This window comes from Phascolarctos cinereus, unplaced genomic scaffold, assembly GCF_003287225.1.
Source record: "Phascolarctos cinereus isolate Bilbo 61053 unplaced genomic scaffold, phaCin_HiC Scaffold_5;HRSCAF=322, whole genome shotgun sequence".
Classification (NCBI taxonomy): domain Eukaryota; kingdom Metazoa; phylum Chordata; class Mammalia; order Diprotodontia; family Phascolarctidae; genus Phascolarctos; species Phascolarctos cinereus.
Window position 1 is genome coordinate 264,900,944 of NW_027555958.1, and position 21,182 is coordinate 264,922,125.

Here is a 21,182-nt window from a genome sequence, read left to right on the forward strand (position 1 = left end):
AGTTCAGATTTCAGCCTTGGGTGTTTTGTTTTTTGTTTCTTCACCCACTCAACCAGTTACAGTCTTGCCCTTCAGCTGCAGGCTGTTTATGCTAAGTATACAAACAATCCTGAGCTGGGATTACCCCCAGCCTTCCCTTAACCAAGGAGGTCAGGAATGTATGAGGATTGTTTGGATGGGCTTTGGTTGATGAATTTGAGGGATGGGGAATGGGGTTAGTTGGCTGCAGCCTCATAGGGAGAAACCCTCAGCCAGGGCCCTGTATCCAAGTTCCAGACACCACCCTTGTCCAGTTCATAGCTATGTTGCTTTCCTCTGTTTCTTTAAATGATTTCTCTTTTTGGTTTATGCTTTTGGCTCCTTTCAGTCTTGCTACCATTCTATTTTGGTGGGGCAGCTAAGTGGATAGAGTACTGGGATAGAGTACTAGGCCTGAAATCAGGAAGATGACCTCGGGCACTTACTAGCTTTGTAACCTTGGGAAAGTCACCTAACTCTGTTTGCCTCTGTTTCCTTATCTGTAAAATGAGCTGGAGAAGGAAATAGTAAACCATTCCAGTATCTCTGCCAAGAAAACCCCTAATGGGGTCACAAAGAGTCAGACATGACTGAAAATGACTGAAAAACAATAATAACTCTTATATTTGTCTTGCCACAAAGGTTTTCTAGAAAGAGATGACTCTACTTGGAGATTGTTCCCTGAATTGGACCAGCAGGGTTTAAAGGTAGAAGAAGCCTTATAGATTAAGGCCTCTTATTTTACCAATGAGGTAACTGAGTCTGAGAAAGGTGAAATGCCCAAAGTCACACAGGCAGTTCATAGTAGAGCTAGTATTCAAAGCTAGGTCTTATGACTCCAAATCGAGCATTCTCTCTGCTGCAACATAACTTGTCTCTCAACCATGCCATAGAGAATTCTTCAGTTTCCCATGTTTAACTATCCCCCTTCTTGATCAATGCAACAAAATAGATGGTTTTTTTCCAAGGTGATCTTCATGCTTAATTGGTGATAATTTCTTTGTGTGATGATTTGGCATAGAATGTGAACCTATACATGAATGAAGTTGAGTATTCTTTTTTTATTTTATTTTTTTAAAATTTTATTTATTTTTGTGGTGAGGCAGTTGGGGTTAAGTGACTTGCTCAGGGTCACACAGCTAGGAAGTATCAAGTGTCTGAGGCCGGATTTGAACTTAGGTCCTCCTGACTCCAGGGCCAGTGCTCTATCTACTGTGCCACCTAGCTGCCTCTGAAACTGATGTGCCTCAAGGTGTAAAAGTGGGCCAGGTTGGACCAAATATGGCATGTCATAAAGGATTAGCTGCCATCTTTAAAGCAGAAATGCCAGAATGCCAGGCTTCTGGACTCTATATAACCCAATATAGAATCCTGCTTAACTCAGCTTGCCTTTATCCTTTTCAGGTCAGAGTGGCTTAGGGAAGTCCACATTAATCAACACTTTGTTCAAATCCAAAGTCAGTCGGAAATCAGTCCAACCAGTTTCGGAGGAACGGATCCCCAAAACCATTGAGATCAAATCCATCACTCATGGTAAGACCTCAGGCTGTGTTCTGCTGGGGATACATGTGAAAACAGGGATTGGGGGGCTTGATTTTTTTAATTCTCTCAGTGAACATTGCCCACAGAGAGATGCCACTATCCTTTGTGGAATCATGGGGATATGGACTTTTCGTAAGTCAGGTGAACTAACATTCCTTATCCTTGAGGATAGTTAAGTGTTGGAAGAAGGACTCTTTGAATGAAACAAAAATTCTCAATTTTTATAACATAAGAACAGACCTGTAGAGGTCAATGACTCCCTTTAGAATCTCTTAAGGCCCTTTTTTCAGTTCTGTTCTCTGTAGGCAAAGGAAGTATTTCATTAAAAATTGTGAAACAATCCTTATACCCCACTCCCTTTGACATTAGTTCTTGTTAAAGGAATTCAGGGTATAAGAAATTTTCATCCTGATGAATGAATAAATCATTCATGATGAAGCATTGTTTCTACTCATGTAGAGGAAGATGAAGGTGGGATTATGTTAGACTTTTGCTTCTCAGAACTGAGGTCTTACCAGAGTACTTACTGAAGCTCCTGCCATCCTTCACCTTTCTGTTTTCCTCTCTGGCAGCAAAAAGTCACAACTTCCAAACTGGAAGGGACTAACTTGTTCCTCCCTTGGAGTCCTAGAGGGAAAACCACCCTGTCTCCCTTTTGATCTTCCTCCCAAGCCTCAAGAAACCGTTCTTTTCTTTTGCAGAAATTGAGGAGAAAGGTGTCCGGATGAAGCTGACTGTGATTGACACACCAGGTTTTGGTGATCACATTAACAATGAAAACTGGTGAGCATCCCAAGCCTCAAGATTTGTGTTGAGGTTGGATTCCTGCTGGCATGTGGTGGTAGAAAATGGGGATGTGGAGTCTCCATCCTCCAAAGTCAGGGCTGATGGGGACTTTGCTGACTGACTCTAAGGCCAAGTTCAGCTACAGTTGAGTAGTAGAGACAATTATGCTGGCATCTAATGCCCTTTTAACAAAATAAAACAAAAAAGCCTGAAATTGTTGAGGACCATAGATGAGGCCATCAGCTCCAGGGCAAAAACAGCTCCCTTTTTAACTTCACCCTTTCTAACACTAAGACCAATGACAGGATGACTTGAGGGGTGTGGCCCAGAGTACCATTTCTTTTGAGTAAGGTAAACAAATTCCTGTAAGTTTGTGGCAGAGGAGCATAGAATATGATTAGAAAGAGGGTAGAGACTTTAGGGAATTTATGACGTTTTGATCACAGTTTGGAGTTAGGGATAAAAGTGGAAAGCTATCAGCATAATCCGACAGACCACTGAGCAAATGCCTCACTGCTCTCTGGGAGCATTCTGTCTGAGCTCCAGATTGATCCTCCAGAAACCTGCCAAAACATGGGTGAAAGGGAAAATAGATCTTTTCTTCTTGAGTCTGATAATGAGGAAATCCTAGGTCTAGGGTTGCATACACTCAAAAAAAAAATAACTTGTTACCCACCCCCACTCCTTTGCACAGTTGGCAACCCATTATGAAGTTCATCAATGATCAGTATGAGAAATACCTTCAGGAGGAAATTAACATCAACCGGAAGAAGAGGATCCCAGACACCCGGGTGCACTGCTGCATCTACTTCATTCCTGCCACTGGCCACTCGTATGTATAAGGCAGACCGGCATCTTTGGGGTCTTGTTATGCAGGCAGAAATACTGAGGCCATAAAAGTCTTTGGATCTGGAAGAGACCTTAGGAATCCTCTAGGTCAGAATTATCAAACTCATGGGCCTCATAAGGTTCCAAAACCCCCAAGTATACTGGGAACCAGATTAAAATGTAATTGGGAAATGTTTAACAAAATTAATAAAAATATGATACAACATAGGTAATGTTAATTTGTGGTTTTCTAAGTCAGTAGGCAGCCTGCAGGAATCCATTTCTGTTTGAATTTGACACTATGTCTCCAAGTCAATACCCTTTTTCATCAGATATGGAGAAACTGAGGCCCAGAGGTGAAGTCCCAAGATTTTTTAGCCACACAGGGCCAGGGCCAGGACTAAAACTCAGATTTCCTGGCTCTTGGCTTCTGTACTGAATATAATACTTCTTTTTGCCGACCAAGAGTTTCCCCTGCAAACCTTCCCTCGGGGTTTATCTTGAGTCATCTATGGAAAGGATGCCGAGGATTATATCTTCTCTTTCCCAGTCATGCCCCAGAACTTTGCCAGCAGTGGGCTGTCATGTGGAGTAGAAGCAGATTCCATCTGTATCCCAGCTGAGAGCTGGGTGGTTGGAGGGGCTTTATAGTTAACCTATCTGCAAAATTTGATGATGAATATACTGGTCTAGATCAGTGATATCAAACTCAAACAGAAATGGGGGCCGCTAATCCATACTTGGGTAGCTAGTAGATAGATTTCAGGGCCTGAAGTAAAAAGATTCATCTTCCTGAGTTCAGATCTGGCCTCAGATGCTGTATTAGCTGTGTAACCCTGGGCAAGTCACTGAACCCAGTTTACCTCAGTTTCCTCATCTGTAAAATGATCTGGAGAAGGAATTGGCAAATCACTCCAGTATCTTTGCCAAGAAAACCCCAAATGGGGTCACAAAGAGTCAGACATAACTAAAAATGACTGAACAACAAAAATCCTTACTTAAGGATTCCTCTGGGCTGCGTATTAACATAATTTTAAAATGTAATATCATCTGTATTTTATTATATTTTTATTATTTTGTTAAATATTTCCTAAATACATTTTAATCTGATTCTGACTCTATTCAGGAGTGTTTTGGGCCCCATCTGGGCAGTGTGTTTGACACCTCTGATCTCAATGACTTTGAAGCTTCCTCTTAGTTTTACCTATGATTCATTGATTTCCCCATATGGGGAGGAAAGGATATCTAAGCTCTCTGTACCCACCTGCCTCCAACACCCCATCTCTATCACCCAAGCTAACACAATCCTAAAGACTCTACCATCCAGAACAGCTCTTTTTGTCAGCTTTACCTAAATACTGCTAACTGTATATGGTATCTGGGGAAGCTATTTCATTTATGTATTGGGTTTGGGTTTTTTTTTTTTTGGGTGTGGGGAGGGAAATGCATATGGCCTTTTAGTCTCCCAGCAATAGAAAAGAAGCTAGCAAGAAGACAGGAAGCTCAAACTTGGGGCCTTTGTGAGGAAGTAAATGCCCAGATTCAACAGTGAGGTCATTGATCCCCATCCTGACTTCAGTGGTTCTGGGGCCTCCCTCCTTCCTCAAGTCAACAAGAGTGTCCATGTTTGAGAACCGTACGCCCAAGAATAGAAATAGAGCCTCTGGGCCAGGAACACCAGGCTTTGCTAACTGCCCATCAGGGCTTGAGAGAAGGAGCTGTCTCACTTTTTGTCTGTCTCTAGCACTTGACACACAGGAAGTGCTTAATAAATTCTGTTTCATTCATTTACCCCAAAACAATCCTGCCTGTTCAGAGCCAAGTGACGAATCTTGTGATCCCCAAGTAGCACTGTTGGCTAACTCAGAAATAAGACATTTGAGACCTAATCACCTGGATAAAAGTAGCCTGTAAGGGAAAAGGAGAAATGTGAAAATTAATCTTACTGTTAATTTTTCATTAAAGATTCTGATTCTAATTGTGTATATGACATTAGAGATGTGTTCCCATCCTTGTTGCTCAGGATACCTGGAAGGTAGGGAGATAATAATAACAACAATAATAATTAACAGCAATAGTATACTGCATTGGTTTCCTTGAGGCAGCTGGGTGACACAGTGAATAGAGTGCTAGATTTGTAATCAGGAGGACGTGGGTTCAGATCTTGCTTCAGATACTAGCTATGTGACTCTGTCACTTATAACCTCTGAGCCTTAGTTTCCTCATCTATAAACTGGGAATAATAATAATAATTATGGCACCTACCTTTCAGAGCTTTTGTGAAGACCGAATGAGATAAAATGCAAAGTAACTTGCAAGTCTTAAAGTTCTAAATTCGAGTTTTTGCTATTGTTATTGGAAGATAGGAGAAACATTGTGAGATAACCATTTTAATCTCATGGGATTAAAGCTGGAAAGGGACTTTTTAAAGATTATTTGATCTAGGGGCAGCTACAGGGTGAAGTGGATAGAGCATGGGCCCTGGAGTCAGGAGGACCTGAGTTCAAATCCAGCTTCAGACACCTGCTAGATGTGTGACCCTGGGCAAGTCACTTAACCTTGATTGGGGCCCCCCCCAAAAAGGGAAAAGATTATTTGGTCCATTCTTCTCCTCATTTTATGGATAAAGAAATAGAGGCCCAGGGTCATCCAGCTAATTGGTGGTAGGCAGAGCTAAAACAAAACTTCATTTTTGTTCACAATTCTTATGTGGCTCTTTTAAGCCCAGGCTGATTTCTTCTCATTCTGGTTGGGCCTGTGCGAGTTTACTTTGGCTGCTCTTACTCTTTATGTGCTGTCAAGCAGGAGTTTAGCAGGTCCCGGATGCCACAGTAGGAATGTAGTACTTGGGCCGTCAGCAGGCTGTACCGGGCTTAGAACTATGAAACCCTCCAAAGAGCAGGTCTTCTTACAGTTTAAGGAGCCGGGAGAGTGTTGGTGGCATGAGCCATCCAGGGGTTGGAGGCACTTAGTTCCCCTCTGACTCTCTGCTAATGGTGCCAGCGGTAATGTAAAAAAGAATATTTCATCCTTGAGGGTGTTGGGAGTGAGATGAGAGAGGGCATCACTTTAGCAGAATGGAGACATGTTGGCTAGAGTCCAAAGAAAGGCCTCCTTTGGATGGGATCCAGGTGGCCTGGCAGAAAGAGGCTTGATTTACTATGTCCCCCAACTGTTTTGTTGGTTTTCCCTTCTCCTCCCACTAAAAAAGCCCCACAGCAGAGCCTTCCATTTGGGCTGATGTTCAGGACCAATGACAGACAGGCCCAGGAGATCAGCAACCCTCATCTCTTCACCAGGTTGATGGAAAAGCAGAATTGCTGAGTGTGGGTTACACCTGAGACACGCAAAATTCTGTTTCCTGAAAGTGCTTTTAAAGGGTTCTTTTTTTCTTCATAAATAATTTATTTGGAATTTAAGTTGAAACAATAATAAAACCCAACTAAATTTACATTTTTGGCTACTTAAGCTTAAAAAAGGTCTTATGTTGGGTGGGGTGGGAGAGACTGGGTGCAGGGTAATAAATGAATTTTGCTGAACTATCCACATTCCACAGGTCTTGTAACCCGGGGAAGGTGCAGAGTAGAAGGCAGCTGGCTAGGGTTAGGATTGCGGCCCGTGGCCAAGGAACATGATATTTCCTCTGTGTAAAAGCAAGCTTGTTTGGATGAAGATCAAATCCACGATGGCCTCGTTAGCACCCTGCTTTACTCAACTGAGTTAACCCTCCCCAACTAAGCACAATAAAAAACAGGCTTTGGCCCAGATGGGTAGCTGCATCATGTTCTCCCCTTGCCATGTTGGACCAGGAGGCTAAAACCTCTGCTGTTTCTCTCATTTTCCTGATCATCCTCATCTAAGTTGAATTATTCATTTCTAGTCTCCGACCACTGGATATTGAGTTCATGAGACGTCTGAGCAAAGTGGTCAACATTGTCCCAGTCATTGCAAAAGCTGACACCCTGACGCTGGAAGAAAGAGACTACTTCAAACAAAGGGTAGGGCTTTGCAGTTTTTCCACATTTTTCTTGTTTTCTCCCCTCCCCCTATCTATGAACTCCACCCCCCCACCCCTACCCCCCAGGCAACTCTGTCAAACTGAATGTCTGGCCTGGAGCCCAGAGTAATCCTGTAGTCTCTGCCCAGAGGGATTGCCTGGAGCAGTCAGAGAAGGCCCATTCACCTCCAAACAGTTCCTTATGTTGCTCTTGAAAGCCACTCCAGTCAGCATGCCCCAGGGATGGTAGCTTGTATGTACTCTACACATGGCAATACCTCCCTCTTCCACTCAAGGTAGCCTCTTTTTAAGGAGACCACAGAGCTTCTGGGAAAAGGTGGTACAGACAGTTTTCACTTTACATAAGTGGACTTCTATGATTTTTACCTAATGTGAACTGCAGACTTGGGGAAGGGAGAGAGGGAGGGAGCCAGGAAGAAGGCCACTTGCCTGTGGAAGGAGGCAATAGGCATGTGATTTAGGGACACATGGAGGCTGGCAACAGAAGCAGGAGAAAGAAGAGGAACACATGGGGCTGGGGCCAGCCATATGGGGGCTGGACATGTGGGCAAGTGGCAGAGCAGGGCAGAGGTCTCCTCTCTCAGCATGAGAAGTCTAAAACCTAGCTCCTGATCCAGCACTGTGGTGGTCTCTCCATACATCCATTCTTTTGTGTTCACTTGGAGGGTTTTTTGGGAAGAAGGGGCAGGAACAGAGAGAGAGAGAGAGAGAGAGAGAGAGAGAGAGAGAGGAGAGCGAGCGAGCGTGCGCGAGCTGATGTGCAAGAGCACACAGTACTTAACATGGGTCTTTTTTTTTTTGGAAAGTGAATTTCTGAATTCTTTATGTAAAGTTGAATTTGCATAATGCGAATTTATGTAAAGTGAGAACTATGCATACTTTGAATTGGAATACCTGAGGAGATAAAACTGAGATCCAATCTCAGTGGGTATCTCTGGTCTGAGAGGCAGTGTCTTATTGTAAGTAGATAGTGAGCTAGCCTTGGAGCCTGGGAGACTTGGGTTCAAGTCCTGTCTCTGATACATACTAGTTGTATGATCCTGAGCAAATGACTTCACCTCTTGGTGCTCTAGGCACCTCTCTAAAACGGTAAGTTACAGAGAAGCTGTTGACATGAATTGGAAGAGGGAGTTCCCTACCCTGATGAAATCATAAGTTCGATGTCTAACTCTGGTCTATTTTGCTCCCAATGAATGAAGCCTAAAAAAAACAGGAGTCCCAGGTGCATTTGCCTTCTTTTCATTGGATGGAATAGAAAGTCTGTGAAGGTTCATCTCTCCCTTTAAAAAACCAAGAATGTGTTTTCAACCTCTGGTACTAGGGGACTTTCCCCTGGAATATAGACACACATTAAGAGAGATTCTGATGCAGCCAAGAGTACACACGGTTTTCACTGTTTTAGAAGTGGGAGCAGCAATAGCCTGAGCCCCACTGGACAGTCAGCCCAGTGTCCTTACTTCCCCGGGAAATAGGCTGGGCTGGCTTGGCAGGGGGCATTCCATTGTGTCGTTGAATGTGTATCTGGTAAGAAGGACAGGAATGCTTTTTGGCATGTTGATGTTCTGAAAAGCATGCGATCATTACTCTCTCACTTTGACACAAATTTGATTTCTGTCCCTGGGAACAATGGTGCCTATTTAGCCCAGGCTTATCTGGAAATATTAGTGCACAAGCAAACTTTTTGCCTCTTCTAAGAGACTATCAGTCTATCAACAAACATTTCTTAAGCATTTACTATGTGCCAGGCATGGTGCTAGGCTCTGGACATGGAAATACAAAGAATAAAACAGTCTCTGCAGGCAAAGAGCTTGTGTTCTAATGGAGGAAGCAACAAGTATATATGTGTGTACACACACACACACACACACACATACACAGAGGCAGGGGTGGGGTGGGTTAGAGATGATGCTTGAGCTGTGTCTTAAAGGAACTGAGGAACTCTATGAGGCAAAGGCAAGGAGAGAAGCGAATTCTATGTATGCTGGGGACAAGAGATGGAGTGTACTGAGTGAATTATAAAGAGAAAGCTTAGTTTGACTGAATACCACAGTATAAGAGGGAGAGTAATATCCGTTGAGGTTGAAAAGACAAACTGGGTCCTGGTTACAAAGGATTTTAAAAGCTAAACAGAGGAGTTTATATTTTATTCTAGAGATGATACGAAGCCACCAGAGCTAAGGGGAATGACATGGTCATTAAGGAAAATTATTCTGTTACTATGCATAATGTATTGGTGGAAACAGGTAGACCAATTAGGAGGCTTCTATAATAATCCTGGTGAAAGGTAGTAAGGGTGTGAACTAAGTTGATAACTAATTCTTAGAGAAGCGGGTCAGATTAAAAAGTTTGTAAAGGTAGAAATGTTGAGATTTGGCAACTGTATATGTGGGGTAAGGGAGAGTGAAGAGTACACTTAATACCCAGATTACAAACCTGGGAGACCAGAATGGTGGGGGTGCCTTTGACAGAAATAAGAAAGTTGGAAGAGGGAGTGTATTTAGAGGGAAAGATAATGAGTTCAGTTTTGGACATGTTGAGTTTAAGGTGTCTACACTACATCTGCTTTGAAATGTCTAACAGGTAATTGGTGATGCAAGTCAGAGGATAGCCCAGGATTGGATATAAAGATCTGGGAGTCTTCTGCATAGAGATTATAGTTAAGTCTGTCATAACTGATGAGGTTTCCAAGAGAGTGTAGAAGATAATAGAGTCCAGGATAGAACCTTGGGGAACGCCTGCGGTTATAGGGAATTCTTTGGATTATGATCCAGCAAAAGGAGACAGAGGAGGAGTGATTGGATTGGTAGGAAGAAATAATCAGAAGAGAGCAGCGTCACAAAAACCCAGGGAGGAGAGAATATTTAGGAGGAGAGGTTGATCAGTAGTGGCTTAGAAAGGTCAGAACTGAAAAAAGACCACCAGATTTGGCAATTAGATCATTGGTTACTTTAGAGAGATCGGTATCAGTTGAGTGATGTTATGTAGAAGTATAATGAAATAAGATTCAGATTTGAATCCTGGTTCTGCCATTTACTAGCCTTGTGACCCTGGAAAAATCAAATCCATTTCTTTAGGCCTCTTTTCTTATCTATAAAAGATCTTCAATTCTAAATTTTTTGGAGTCTTTGGTTTTCTAGTAGGGAAAAGACAAAATCTATCGTTTGCTAAAATGATTTCAGGAAACAAGTCCCATTATCTGGTTCATTAAAAAGAAAAAGGAACACAACTTTTTGGCCTGGTACATGGGGTACATCCCACACCCACGATCCTCAGCAAGAATCTGGAAAGTTCTTCAAAAGTTCTCACTTATTTCTCCTTTGGGAAGGATTTTATATGTTCCATCTGATGGAGTCTGTGTCCAGAATGATGAGTTTGTTAGGAATGTGATGTTCATAGAAGGGCTCCTTTCAATTAGGGAACAAGCTATGAAGTTTTGAACTTGTGAGAGAAGGCTATAATCTGGCAGAAGGTGGAAAGAAAGAGGGGTGGGGCATGGATTCAAAGGAGAAAAAAACCTTGGTACAAGTGGGCAGCTGGAACCTTTTGCCTAATGATAGAAGAAGGGCTTGAAAGTTTCTTGGGTGGGTTTATGGCTCCGGTGTTATTTTCTCAGAAATTTTGCTGAACTGGAGAGGAATAGTAGAGTCTAGTTCAGGAAAGATGCCCTAAAAATCTTTTCTTTTTGTTTTTCTGTTCCATTCTGTGTTCATGAAGCAAAGTGGGAAAAATTCCCAGGATGCCAGAGTACTCCCTCCCACTCTGAAAAAAATGTAGGAGTGCAGATAATTCTAGGCAAATGGCCCATTCTCTTCTTCCTGAGGTCAGGGCAGATGGACACAGAGTGGAGATACATGGTATACAAGGGTATGTACACCCAGGGGCTATCCTCTTCTCTCTGGGCTGATGTACTATCTTTCTTTCTTTCCTGACTCCAGATCACTGCTGACTTGTTGTCCAATGGTATTGATGTATATCCTCAGAAAGAATTTGATGAAGACCCAGAAGACAGACTAGTCAATGAGAAATTTAGAGTAAGTAAATTAGTTGAAGACTCATTCATATAAAACAGCTGCACCTGGAACTGGTGCTCCCAGTGACTTACTAAGGAAGTGGAAGGGTGGTCTTTCTGCCATCATAATCTATCCTCAGGTCTTGGGAAAAACAGCTCAGAATTTTCTCCCTTTGTAGAACAGATCTTTGCCAAGAAAGACTGGTTTGCCTGGTTCCTGTCTGTGGGGGATTTGGGAGACTAATGGGACTTCCCTAGGGTAGCTACTAAAACCCTTTCATATCCCCTTTTTCTTCTTTAGGAAATGATTCCATTTGCTGTTGTGGGCAGTGACCATGAATACCAAGTGAATGGGAAAAGGATCCTTGGGAGGAAGACTAAATGGGGCACCATTGAAGGTAGCTATCTTTCCATTTCTCTTTTTTCTTCCCAATGAGTGAATATTAGGGGTAGTCGAGGCTGGATTAGGAGGAAGCAGTACCACAGAGACCTCCTTTGGGAAGGAAACATGGTAGATCATCACACTGGACTTTGTTCAGATGTCATGGTTGTAATCCTAATTCTGCCACAAACATATATATATATATATCTTCTTGACTATATTTCAGTATAACTGTTTTGTTTTTGTGATCCTTTACATATTTTATTTGATTCATTTAAAAACATTATTCTGAGAAAGGTTTCATGGGCTTCATCAAACAGCCAAAAGGGTCCATGAAGCAAAAAAGGTAAAAAACCCCTCCTTTTCTTTGCTAAAAAAAAAAAGCCTATCTAGAGAGATGGAATGATTTCAGACATAGCCAGCTCTTGTTGCAGAGCTAGGATTAAACTATCAACTCCCAGTCCCAATGGAAAATGCTGTTTCCACTGAGGAAATTGAGGTGAATGGCTCAAATGACTTTTGAGAGACTGTACCATTGACCTGGGTTTGACCTTGGATAAGTCATTTAACTAGCCTGGTCCCTACTTTCTTAAAAAAAAATAAAGATATGGATAGATTTTTTTTTTTACAGTGCCATCACTTTCCAGTGACTCCCTGTTCTCACCCCAGTGAAACTCTCCCTTGCAACAGTGTAATACAGCTAAAAGCAACACTGTAGGATTGTAGAATTCAAATTGGAAGAAACAGCTACTTGTTCTTGTGATCTTAGGCAAGTCACATCTCCTCTGGGTCTTCAGTTTCCTCTTTTGTAAAACAAGAGTGAGGGAGGCTGTTGGACTAGGTCCCCACTAAAGTTCCTTTCCAGTTCAAAATCTATAATCTTATGAAAATTATCCTTGACTAGGTCTGATGGGGAATATGATCCCAGCCTTGCTAAGCTTTTTGTGAGGACAAATAAGGTCTATTGAGCTCTTCCAAGTTTCAGAGGAGAAACTTACTAACCAAAGCCCTGTAGTGGTCTTAGTATTTATTCCTCCGTTGTTACAATTATCCATTATAATGGGAAATGGGACATTTAACAGGTAGATTGAGCTGCCTATACTGCGACAGAAAAAAATCCACCAGAAATCTTGCCCTAATGAAAAGGTTGTGGCTGGAGGAGGGAGTGGGAGAATACTGACCCTTTTTCCTTTGTTTTAGCTCTGATTGACTGCTAGGCTTTTTTCTGAATGTTGGGTGGAGAAAACATGGTGCATTGTTTTTCCTCTGTTCCCTTCTTCCACCCTAAAAGGGGGGGGGGAAGAGAGAGAGAGACAGAGACAGAGAGAGAGAGACACAGAGTGAGTGAGAATGAGTGTGTGAGATCGGTTGATTATGGGTATATTTTTTAACCTTCTGGATATTTTCCAAATGCCACGTTGACAAGCCCAGCTCTTACACAAGATCTTCAAACAAGATCCTCCAAAACTTCAGACAGGAAGAATCTTCCCTTCTCCGGATCTTCCTTCCCAGTGTATCCTAATTCAAACCCAGCCCTGTCCTTTGGAAGAGTGTTGTTCTAGGATTCTCCTCCCCACGTCCACCTACATATACATGCTGGAGAGTCCCCTTGGATTGCTCTCTAATGAGGATCAGGGGGTTTTTTCCTCCACCCGAGGTCCTAGCAGCATCCTGGGTCTGTTGGCTTTTCATTTTCTTGGGGTGGGGTGTGCAGTGCCTGAGCCAGTCCATCTCCTGTGTCCCTCCTCCCTCCTAAAGATATTTTTCTGATTAAGGTTCTTTTTATAGAGGACATGTTTACTGAGGACTAAAGGGAATGGAGAAGGTGGGGGGTGGGTGGAAAAAAGGGAATGGAACTCAAAAAGGAGGACAACTTGTTCATTTTGATGCTTTTGTTGCCCCCTCATGGCTGACATTGGAAACTGCAGGAAATTGCTGAGAACCTGTTGGTGAGATTGTCAATCCACAAGTGGTGAAGGCTGTGCTCAGCTATGCTAGAGGCTGTTTGGGGAGCACTGAACTCAAAGAAAGAGGCACAGTCCAATTAAAATAAAATTGCCAAGCAGTGGGCAGTTGAAGTCAGAAGAGTCAGACACAACTGCAAAACAGCTGAACAGCTAGACTGAATACAAAGACAAGAATGAAATAACCTTTGCCTCTTATGATTTCATGTTCTGCTGGGGGTAGAAAACACATATACATATAAATATAAAGAAAATATGCAAAGTAAATTTTGGGGGGGAAAGTGGTGTGGCAATCCATTAGCAGGTGGGATCAAAAAAGGTCTCATGAAGGATAGATGGCTTTTGAGCTGAATTTTGAAGGAAACTTAAAGATTCCAAGAGGCAGAAGTGAAGAGGGAGTACATTTCACAGCCCTCACTTTGCTGACTTCCTCTAGAAATCTAGTTCTTCTGGAATATAGTCTAGTTTTTCAGTAGACTGAACACAGTACTTCACATGTCTGACCAGCACAGAATCACCATAGCTTCCCCTCTAGACACTGCATTTCTCTTAATTCCATCTAAGTTTGTAACAGCTTTTTTTAGTAGCCACACCTGCCACTATTGGCTCTACTAAGATTTGAATCAACTAAAAATCTCAGATATTCTTCATATGAATTGCTGTTTCATCCAGTATGTTATATTTATTTCTGTCAAAGATTGATCTTGTTAGTTTTAATGAAGGGATGAAGTTTCCAGGCTAAGTCTGACCATCTATTCCTCTGCCCCGACACCTAAACTATATGTGGGGCAAGAAGAATATGAAGCAGAAGTTTGGCCTGGAGTTTCTCAAAATGTCCCTCTCCCCACCTCCAACTGTCTGTTTTCCTTTGGGCCGAATCTATGTCATAACAGCTTTAGAAATTACTTGGAGTCTCAAAGGGAAAACCATGATTGGAAAAAGAAATTGCAAGAGAACTGAGGAAAGGGAAAAATATTCCTGACAGATTTATGAAAGTCTAATAATGTGTGCAAATGATGTGTGTGTGTGTCCATCTGTCCAAACACAAATATATTGAGTGGGAGCCAGGTATTTGGGTTTATCCCATGGTGGGTGGGTGACTGTATGTGCATACTTGGGTGTGTGCATATTTAAGGGGAAAAAAAATTGCCTGCAGAACAAAATGAATGTTTCCTAAAAATACCACTGCTTAAGCAATGAAATCCCATTTTCAGTTTCCTGCTCAAGAGTAATTATAACTGGGATGTTTTGGTGACAGGGTGTAGGGATGGCTTTTTCTCCCTCTCAGTTTTTAATAGTAAATTTTTATTTCCTTCTCTTAGTTGAAAATACTACACACTGTGAGTTCGCTTATCTGCGGGATCTCCTTATCAGGTGAGTTATTTTTGCTTTGGGTTTGATTGTTTGTCTTTTTCCGGGTACCCCTCACATGGACAGAAAAGAGACCAAAGGGCCATGTATTCTTTTTTTTTTCCTTTTAGGTAGTTGGGGTTAAGTGACTTGCCCAGGGTTACATAGCTAGTAAGTGTCAAGTGTCTGGTCTAAGGCTGGGTTTGAACTCAGGTTCTTCTGACTCCAGGGCTGGTACTCTCTCCACTGCGCCACCTACCTGCCCCCAGGGCCATATATTCCTGAGCAACATGGGTGATTTCTGAAAGATAAACTGTGTTAGGTTCCCAAGGACAGTATCTGAATGACCTTACCTATTGACCACCTCTTTACTGGGAAGACCTTAGCCAGCAGCACACTACAATTCATCTCGAGGCCCTTCACCTCTAAAGAGACAGGGGTTTGTTGGAGAGGGTGTCGGGACAGGGAGGAAAGGATGCAAGTAGAACTGAAGGAGGGGAAGGTTTAGAAGGGATAGAGTAGCCTTTTTTAAGTGTAGTGCATAAAGGTTGTGCCTTGTGGGGGAGCTGGATGGCTAATTGTTTTCCTTGGCCAGATTAGGAAAAAGAGGCAACATATTACAGTGGGGAAAAAATACTAGATTTGGAATCAGAAGATCTGGGTTCCAGTCCCTGCCTTAGATCTTACTACTAGTGTGACCTTGGGCAAGTTTGTCTTGATCTTCAGTTTCCTCATCTGTTAAGTGAAGGCCTTGGACTAATTGACTTCAGAGGACCCCTTCCAGCTCTGAGTCTATAATCCTAGGAGAATTCTCTGGCCAAAACAAGAAACACACTCAGAAATACCAAGGTCTGTGAAAGCCTGAAAGAGTCCCCTTTACTGGGAGATTTCAAGGAGAGAACAGGTCATACAAATAAGTGAGTTGGAAAGCTCAGCCTTTTCCCTCTGTTCTGCTGATCCCAAAGTTCCATGAACCCTATTTCCCAGTCTTTAGACTTTGTCTCCGGGGGGAAGCTAGATGGCACAGTGGATAGAACACCAGACCTGGAGTCGGGAAGATCCGAGTTCAAATCCAGCCTCACACACATGATACTCACTAGCTGTGTGACCCTGGGCAAGTCATTTAACCCCAATTGCCTAAAAAAAAATCAATTTAGACTTTGTGTCTGAAGTTTCAGTCTATAGCAGAATCCTTCAGTCAATAAAGCAAGTAAGCATTTATTAAGCACCTACTGTATTACAGCTGCTGTTAGTTGAGAGATACAAAGACATAAATGAGACAGTTCCTGCCGTCAAGGAGCTTATAATCTGTCAGGATAGAAATAATGTGCACGTTTAAGTTTATATACACAATAAGTATATGCATGATATGTACAAGTATATCTCATTGAACTCCGTAATACCAAAAACCCTGTTTTCCATTCCTGAACCATCCACTTGACCCAAAGATCCTCATGCCTGTCTTGTTCATTCTTCTCTAGTACCTCATAGTTCACATTCAGCATCCATCAATTTATGTCTACAATAGACGTACAGTGGAAAGGGACTTTAGAGGCTCTCTAATGAAACCCTCTTATTTTAAACACAAAGGAACTGAGGCCCAGAGAGGTTAAGTTATTGTTGTACATTTAGCAAGTAGTAGAGTCAGGATTCCAACCCACATCTCTGACTGTAAATCAAGCACTCTTTCTACTTAAAAAAAGTAATAGACTTATTTAATAACATATAATATTTGATAATTTAATGAAATTTAACATTTAATCAAACTAAATTGTTATCATACTAGACTATGTCCATCTTTTGTGACCGTTATGCTCTTCAGATCCCACTCATTATTAAGTCTCTTAGTCTTTCTTCTCTCCCAGCCTCAAGACAATAATTTGTCAATAATACCCTGGAGTGAGTACTTGCCCAGTGACTTGCCCAGGATTACATAGCTAGTAAGTGTCAAGAGTCTGGTCTAAGGCTGGATTTGAACTCAGGTTCTTCTGACTCCAGGGCTGGTACTCTCTCCTCTGCGCCACCTACCTGCCCCCAGGGCCATATATTCCTGAGCAACATGGGTGATTTCTGAAAGGTAAACTGCATTAGGTTCCCATGGACAGTATCTGAATGACCTTACCTATTGACCACCTCTTTACTGGGAAGACCTTAGCCAGCAGCTTAGGAGGCATTAACAAGATTATCAATCAATTGAGCATTTATTAATCATTCAGTCAATAAACATGTATTAAGTGCCTACTGTGTGCTAAGCCCTGGGAATACAAAGAAAGGTCCTTGCTCTCAAGAAGCTTATCATGTAATGAGAGAGACAATCTGAAAATGAAGATGATATGGAAACTAGCTATTTTCAGGATAATTGAAGATAATCAGCAGAGAGGACATCCTGTGCTAGGCACATGGAATGTAAATAAAAAGAATGAACCAATTCTCTCCACTTTCATCAAGGGAGATAAGTACAGAGAAATGAACTCAGAGACCCTCCAGTCTTGTTAGGGAAATCAAGAGTTCGCATGCATACATACATACATACATACATACACATATATGTACACACACTCACACCTTCCTCCCTCCCTCTCCCTCTCTCTCTCTCTCTCTCTCTCTCTCTCTCTCTCTTCTCTCTCTCTCTCTCGCTCTCGCTCTCGCTCTCGCTCTCGCTCTTTCTCACTCTTCTCTGAGGTAACCATTTGCAAAGCAGCATCCAAACAAGAGTACTTGCATAAGACATCTTTTTAAAAATCTATATTAAATTAACTTTCATTCAATTATTTAATCATTTATTTAACATTTAATATTATAATTTAATATTTAACAATTTATTTTTATTTAAGACATTAATTAAAAATAGGTGGTGGGGAGGAACAGGAAGAGGAATGGTGACTTCAGGTAGAATCCATGATGAGTGGCAATAAGGTATAATAGAACAAGAACTGGCCCTGGAGTCCCAAGTCCTGGATTCAAGTGACAGCCTTGCAATTTGCTAGTTTTATGACTGGGAGCAAGTCACTTTCCCTTTCCAAGTTTTCTTATCTATAGAATAGGGGTAATAATACTTGCATTCCCTACCTTACCTGATTGTTGTGAGGAAAGTGGTTTGTAAATCATAATGCACCATGGGAAAAAGCAACACCAATGAAAGGTTATTCTCCGGATGGAAAGTAGAGGGCCAATCATGAATGAGTTCTGGATTGAGTTTGGCTTCCTCATTGGGCCCCCAAAGATTATGTTTTGATGTGCTTAGTTTCCCCCCTGGCCCAGCTAAAGCCTCACTGATCTCTTTATTGCCTTCCCCAGGACACACATGCAGAACATTAAGGACATTACCAGCAGTATTCACTTTGAAGCCTATCGAGTAAAGCGTCTGAATGAGGACAGCAGCAGCATGCTTTCCAATGGTGTGGAGGAGGAGGTGGCACGCCAGGAGATGTAGAAGCATTCCCCTGCCCCTAGGATCCATCCCTTCCACCCATTCCCATCCCCTAGTCCACCACCACCCTTCCCATCCTGTTTTATTTTATATAATTTCCTTCATTTTTGTCATCATCCATCCCTTTTACACGCTGCCATTGTCACTTGACCAGATAACAAGATACCATATATCATTGTTGAGTGTGTTAATTATTAGCCCACTGGCACTGATCTTGGAAGGGAGGGGGAGGTGAGAGATAGGTATTGTGTGGTTCTGGGTGAGGGCAGGGTGTCTCTGTACCATCTGAGACCTGAAAACTCTGGACTGTAGTGAGTGGACGTTGTGGACTGTCAGACCTTTGGAACTTGATCCTAGGATGCCAGCCCCATTTTCCCCCTTCCTCCTGAAATTCTTTTGTTCTCCTGCTCTCAGCAGCTCTTTGGGAAACCAGATCTGTTTACTTGTAGGACCAGAAAAAGGAGAGAAAAGGTGGGGAATGGGAGGGAGAGGGTAGGAATTTGTAGCTACAGACCATTCTAACTAGACAGATTTGCTCAGTGCCAAATAGCCTCAGGTGTTTGTGTATGTGTGTGTATATGTGTTTGTGTGTATATGTGTGTACACACATGTATACAGTGTAAGCATGTCCATATGCCCATTTTTCACCCCTCTGTCCACATAAGATCATGGCTTCTCAGAAAGAATGTAAGTTTTTGAAGCACAGGGATTCCGTGTCATGAGAGGATGGATAGAGACCTGGGGACATGGGCTCATACCTCTCCATCCTCCCTCCATCCTCTTGCAAATATGAAAGGACTCAGACAAAATAACCTTAAGAGCAAGAGTTGATCCCCCTACCCTCCACCTCAGGAAGTGACTAGTTCTAGGAAATGAATGTGCCAAATTCTGAAACAGTGACAAAGCTGACTATATGCTTGTCCTGGAACAGAAAGTGCCTTTTAACTCTGCCCATCCAAACAAATCCGTTGGGGGCTTCTTGTCTCTCCCATGTAGTTCCTTGAGCTGGGGAATTGGAAAGAATAGAGTTCAGATAATGCCTCTAGTCATGCTTCCCACCAGCTATTATTACTCTTTATTGGTATGTAGAAATTGCTGATTTGCTGGGAACTTGCTTGGATTTCTGATTTTCTTTTTAAAATAAAATAAAATAAATTCCTTCTCCCATCTTGCCTCCTTCCTCCCCAAGGCCTTTTTTAATTTTTGGAAGGTTAGAGGTAGGTTGATCTAGTGAAGTAACAGAGGGTGGAAACTATAGATGTTTAAACAGTGTTGCTTAGTAATATTGAATTAAAAGGATTTTCAATGAGTTTATTTCTTGTTTTTGGCTTGTGTGGACAAGCATGCTTATTCATGCCTAGCTGTTCAGTTTGGTTCAGTACTTTGTCTGGTGGACCTCTCACCTTCTCAGAGCCCCCAACACACGTGTGGCTTGCCCCCACTTTTCAGCCCCAGCATATAACCACCTCAGCCTGCACCTGTACAATTTGCGACTGGATAATTTCCAGGTACTCATCACCCCCGACTGCTGCATCCCTGCAGTCATCATTTCACAGTAGCCCCTAGCCTAGAGAGAAGATTTAATGAGGTACAGAGCTGGAGGTGGAGAGTGGGGGGAGTGAGGGTTACCACAAGCCATTTTCCCCTTAAACCATTCCAGTCAGTCAGAAGGCCATTGCAGTGGCTTTCCATCCCAATCAACCAGAAGGAAGAACTACAGGACCCCTGCCTAATACATGTGGAGAGTCTTGTATGTAGAGCTACTACAATTCCAGAGTGATGATATTTACAAAATTTATTTTTGACAGAAAGTCTGAATTTTGTGTTTAACTCCTACCCCACATGGGAAAGGTAGGAGTCTTTACTGAGCTATGTTGAGGGAAAACTGTTTACTATATATACATATACGTGTATACATATATATATGTGTATATGTATATACAATATATACATATGTTCACATACACACTGACTGTTTCTAATGTCCGAGTGTAGTGAATTGGGGGGCTGGGGGTGGTGATCACTTCTATAGGACACACTTCTGCTCATATCATGTCACTGGCTTGTGTGATTTCCAGGCAACACTGCATCAGGGCAAAGCAAGATGTTCAGCCTTTCCTTCTTTTTACCCTTAATTTTTGAAAAAATGTCAAGACATCATGGTGATAAATTCCAAAAATGACTTCTGGCATTGTGGTATAATGCATCCTGACAACTTTAACTCTTTTTTGTATAAATAATAAAATGTTTAATATGTATTTCCTGAAATAAATGTTTCAAATGCAAATGATGAAAGAGTCTAGGCAGGAGTTGCTTTTCTTCTCTTACTCTCAAATGAATTTTTCCACTTGGGTTTCCTGAAATGCTTGGACAGTGAAAGGCCTGGAATCAGCCAGTGCTAAGGTGAAATCCCTACTACAGTTAAACATGCATATGGAATGTGTGACCATTTGTTTCTCGCTTGGGCTAAAGGTTGCCTTTGTACCATCTGGTAAAAGCAATGACTAAACTTAAAATACATAGTATTTTTTTAAAAATTGAGCTAGATATTCAACCTGCTTGAAAGGGAAAAGAGCCAGGACCCTTATTTATAGAACAGCTGTGGAGATGTTCATTATAAATCCTTATCTAAAGTAGGTCCATACAATACTTTCTCAGCTGGTTTTGAGGTTGGGATGTACTTGAAAGTAATAAGACTGTATTTTATATTTGTTAAAAGGGAGAAGTAGTGTGGTTCCTAGATAAGGTTCAGAATTTGGAGTCAGGGAGACACTGGGCTAAGTACTTTACATTTATTATCTCCTTTGATCTTCACAACCCTGGAAGGGAAGTGCTATTATTGTCTCCATTTTATA

General features: G+C 42.0%; 1 protein-coding gene across 7 annotated transcripts in view; it reads left to right on the forward strand.

Annotated features, from left to right (window-relative positions):
- Positions 1-19,494, forward strand: part of SEPTIN9 (septin 9) — a 339,777-nt gene extending 320,283 nt beyond the window's left edge. For all 7 annotated transcript variants that reach the window (XM_020966002.2, XM_078155808.1, XM_020966005.2 and 4 more), the window contains 8 exons: positions 1,423-1,551; positions 2,262-2,343; positions 3,041-3,178; positions 7,055-7,172; positions 11,128-11,223; positions 11,503-11,599; positions 14,870-14,921; positions 18,195-19,494. In XM_020966002.2, the coding sequence (XP_020821661.1) occupies positions 1,423-1,551; positions 2,262-2,343; positions 3,041-3,178; positions 7,055-7,172; positions 11,128-11,223; positions 11,503-11,599; positions 14,870-14,921; positions 18,195-18,330 (848 nt within the window). In that variant the 3' untranslated portion in view covers positions 18,331-19,494. The remainder of the gene's footprint in view (positions 1-1,422; positions 1,552-2,261; positions 2,344-3,040; positions 3,179-7,054; positions 7,173-11,127; positions 11,224-11,502; positions 11,600-14,869; positions 14,922-18,194) is intronic.
- Positions 19,495-21,182: the final 1,688 nt, after the last annotated feature.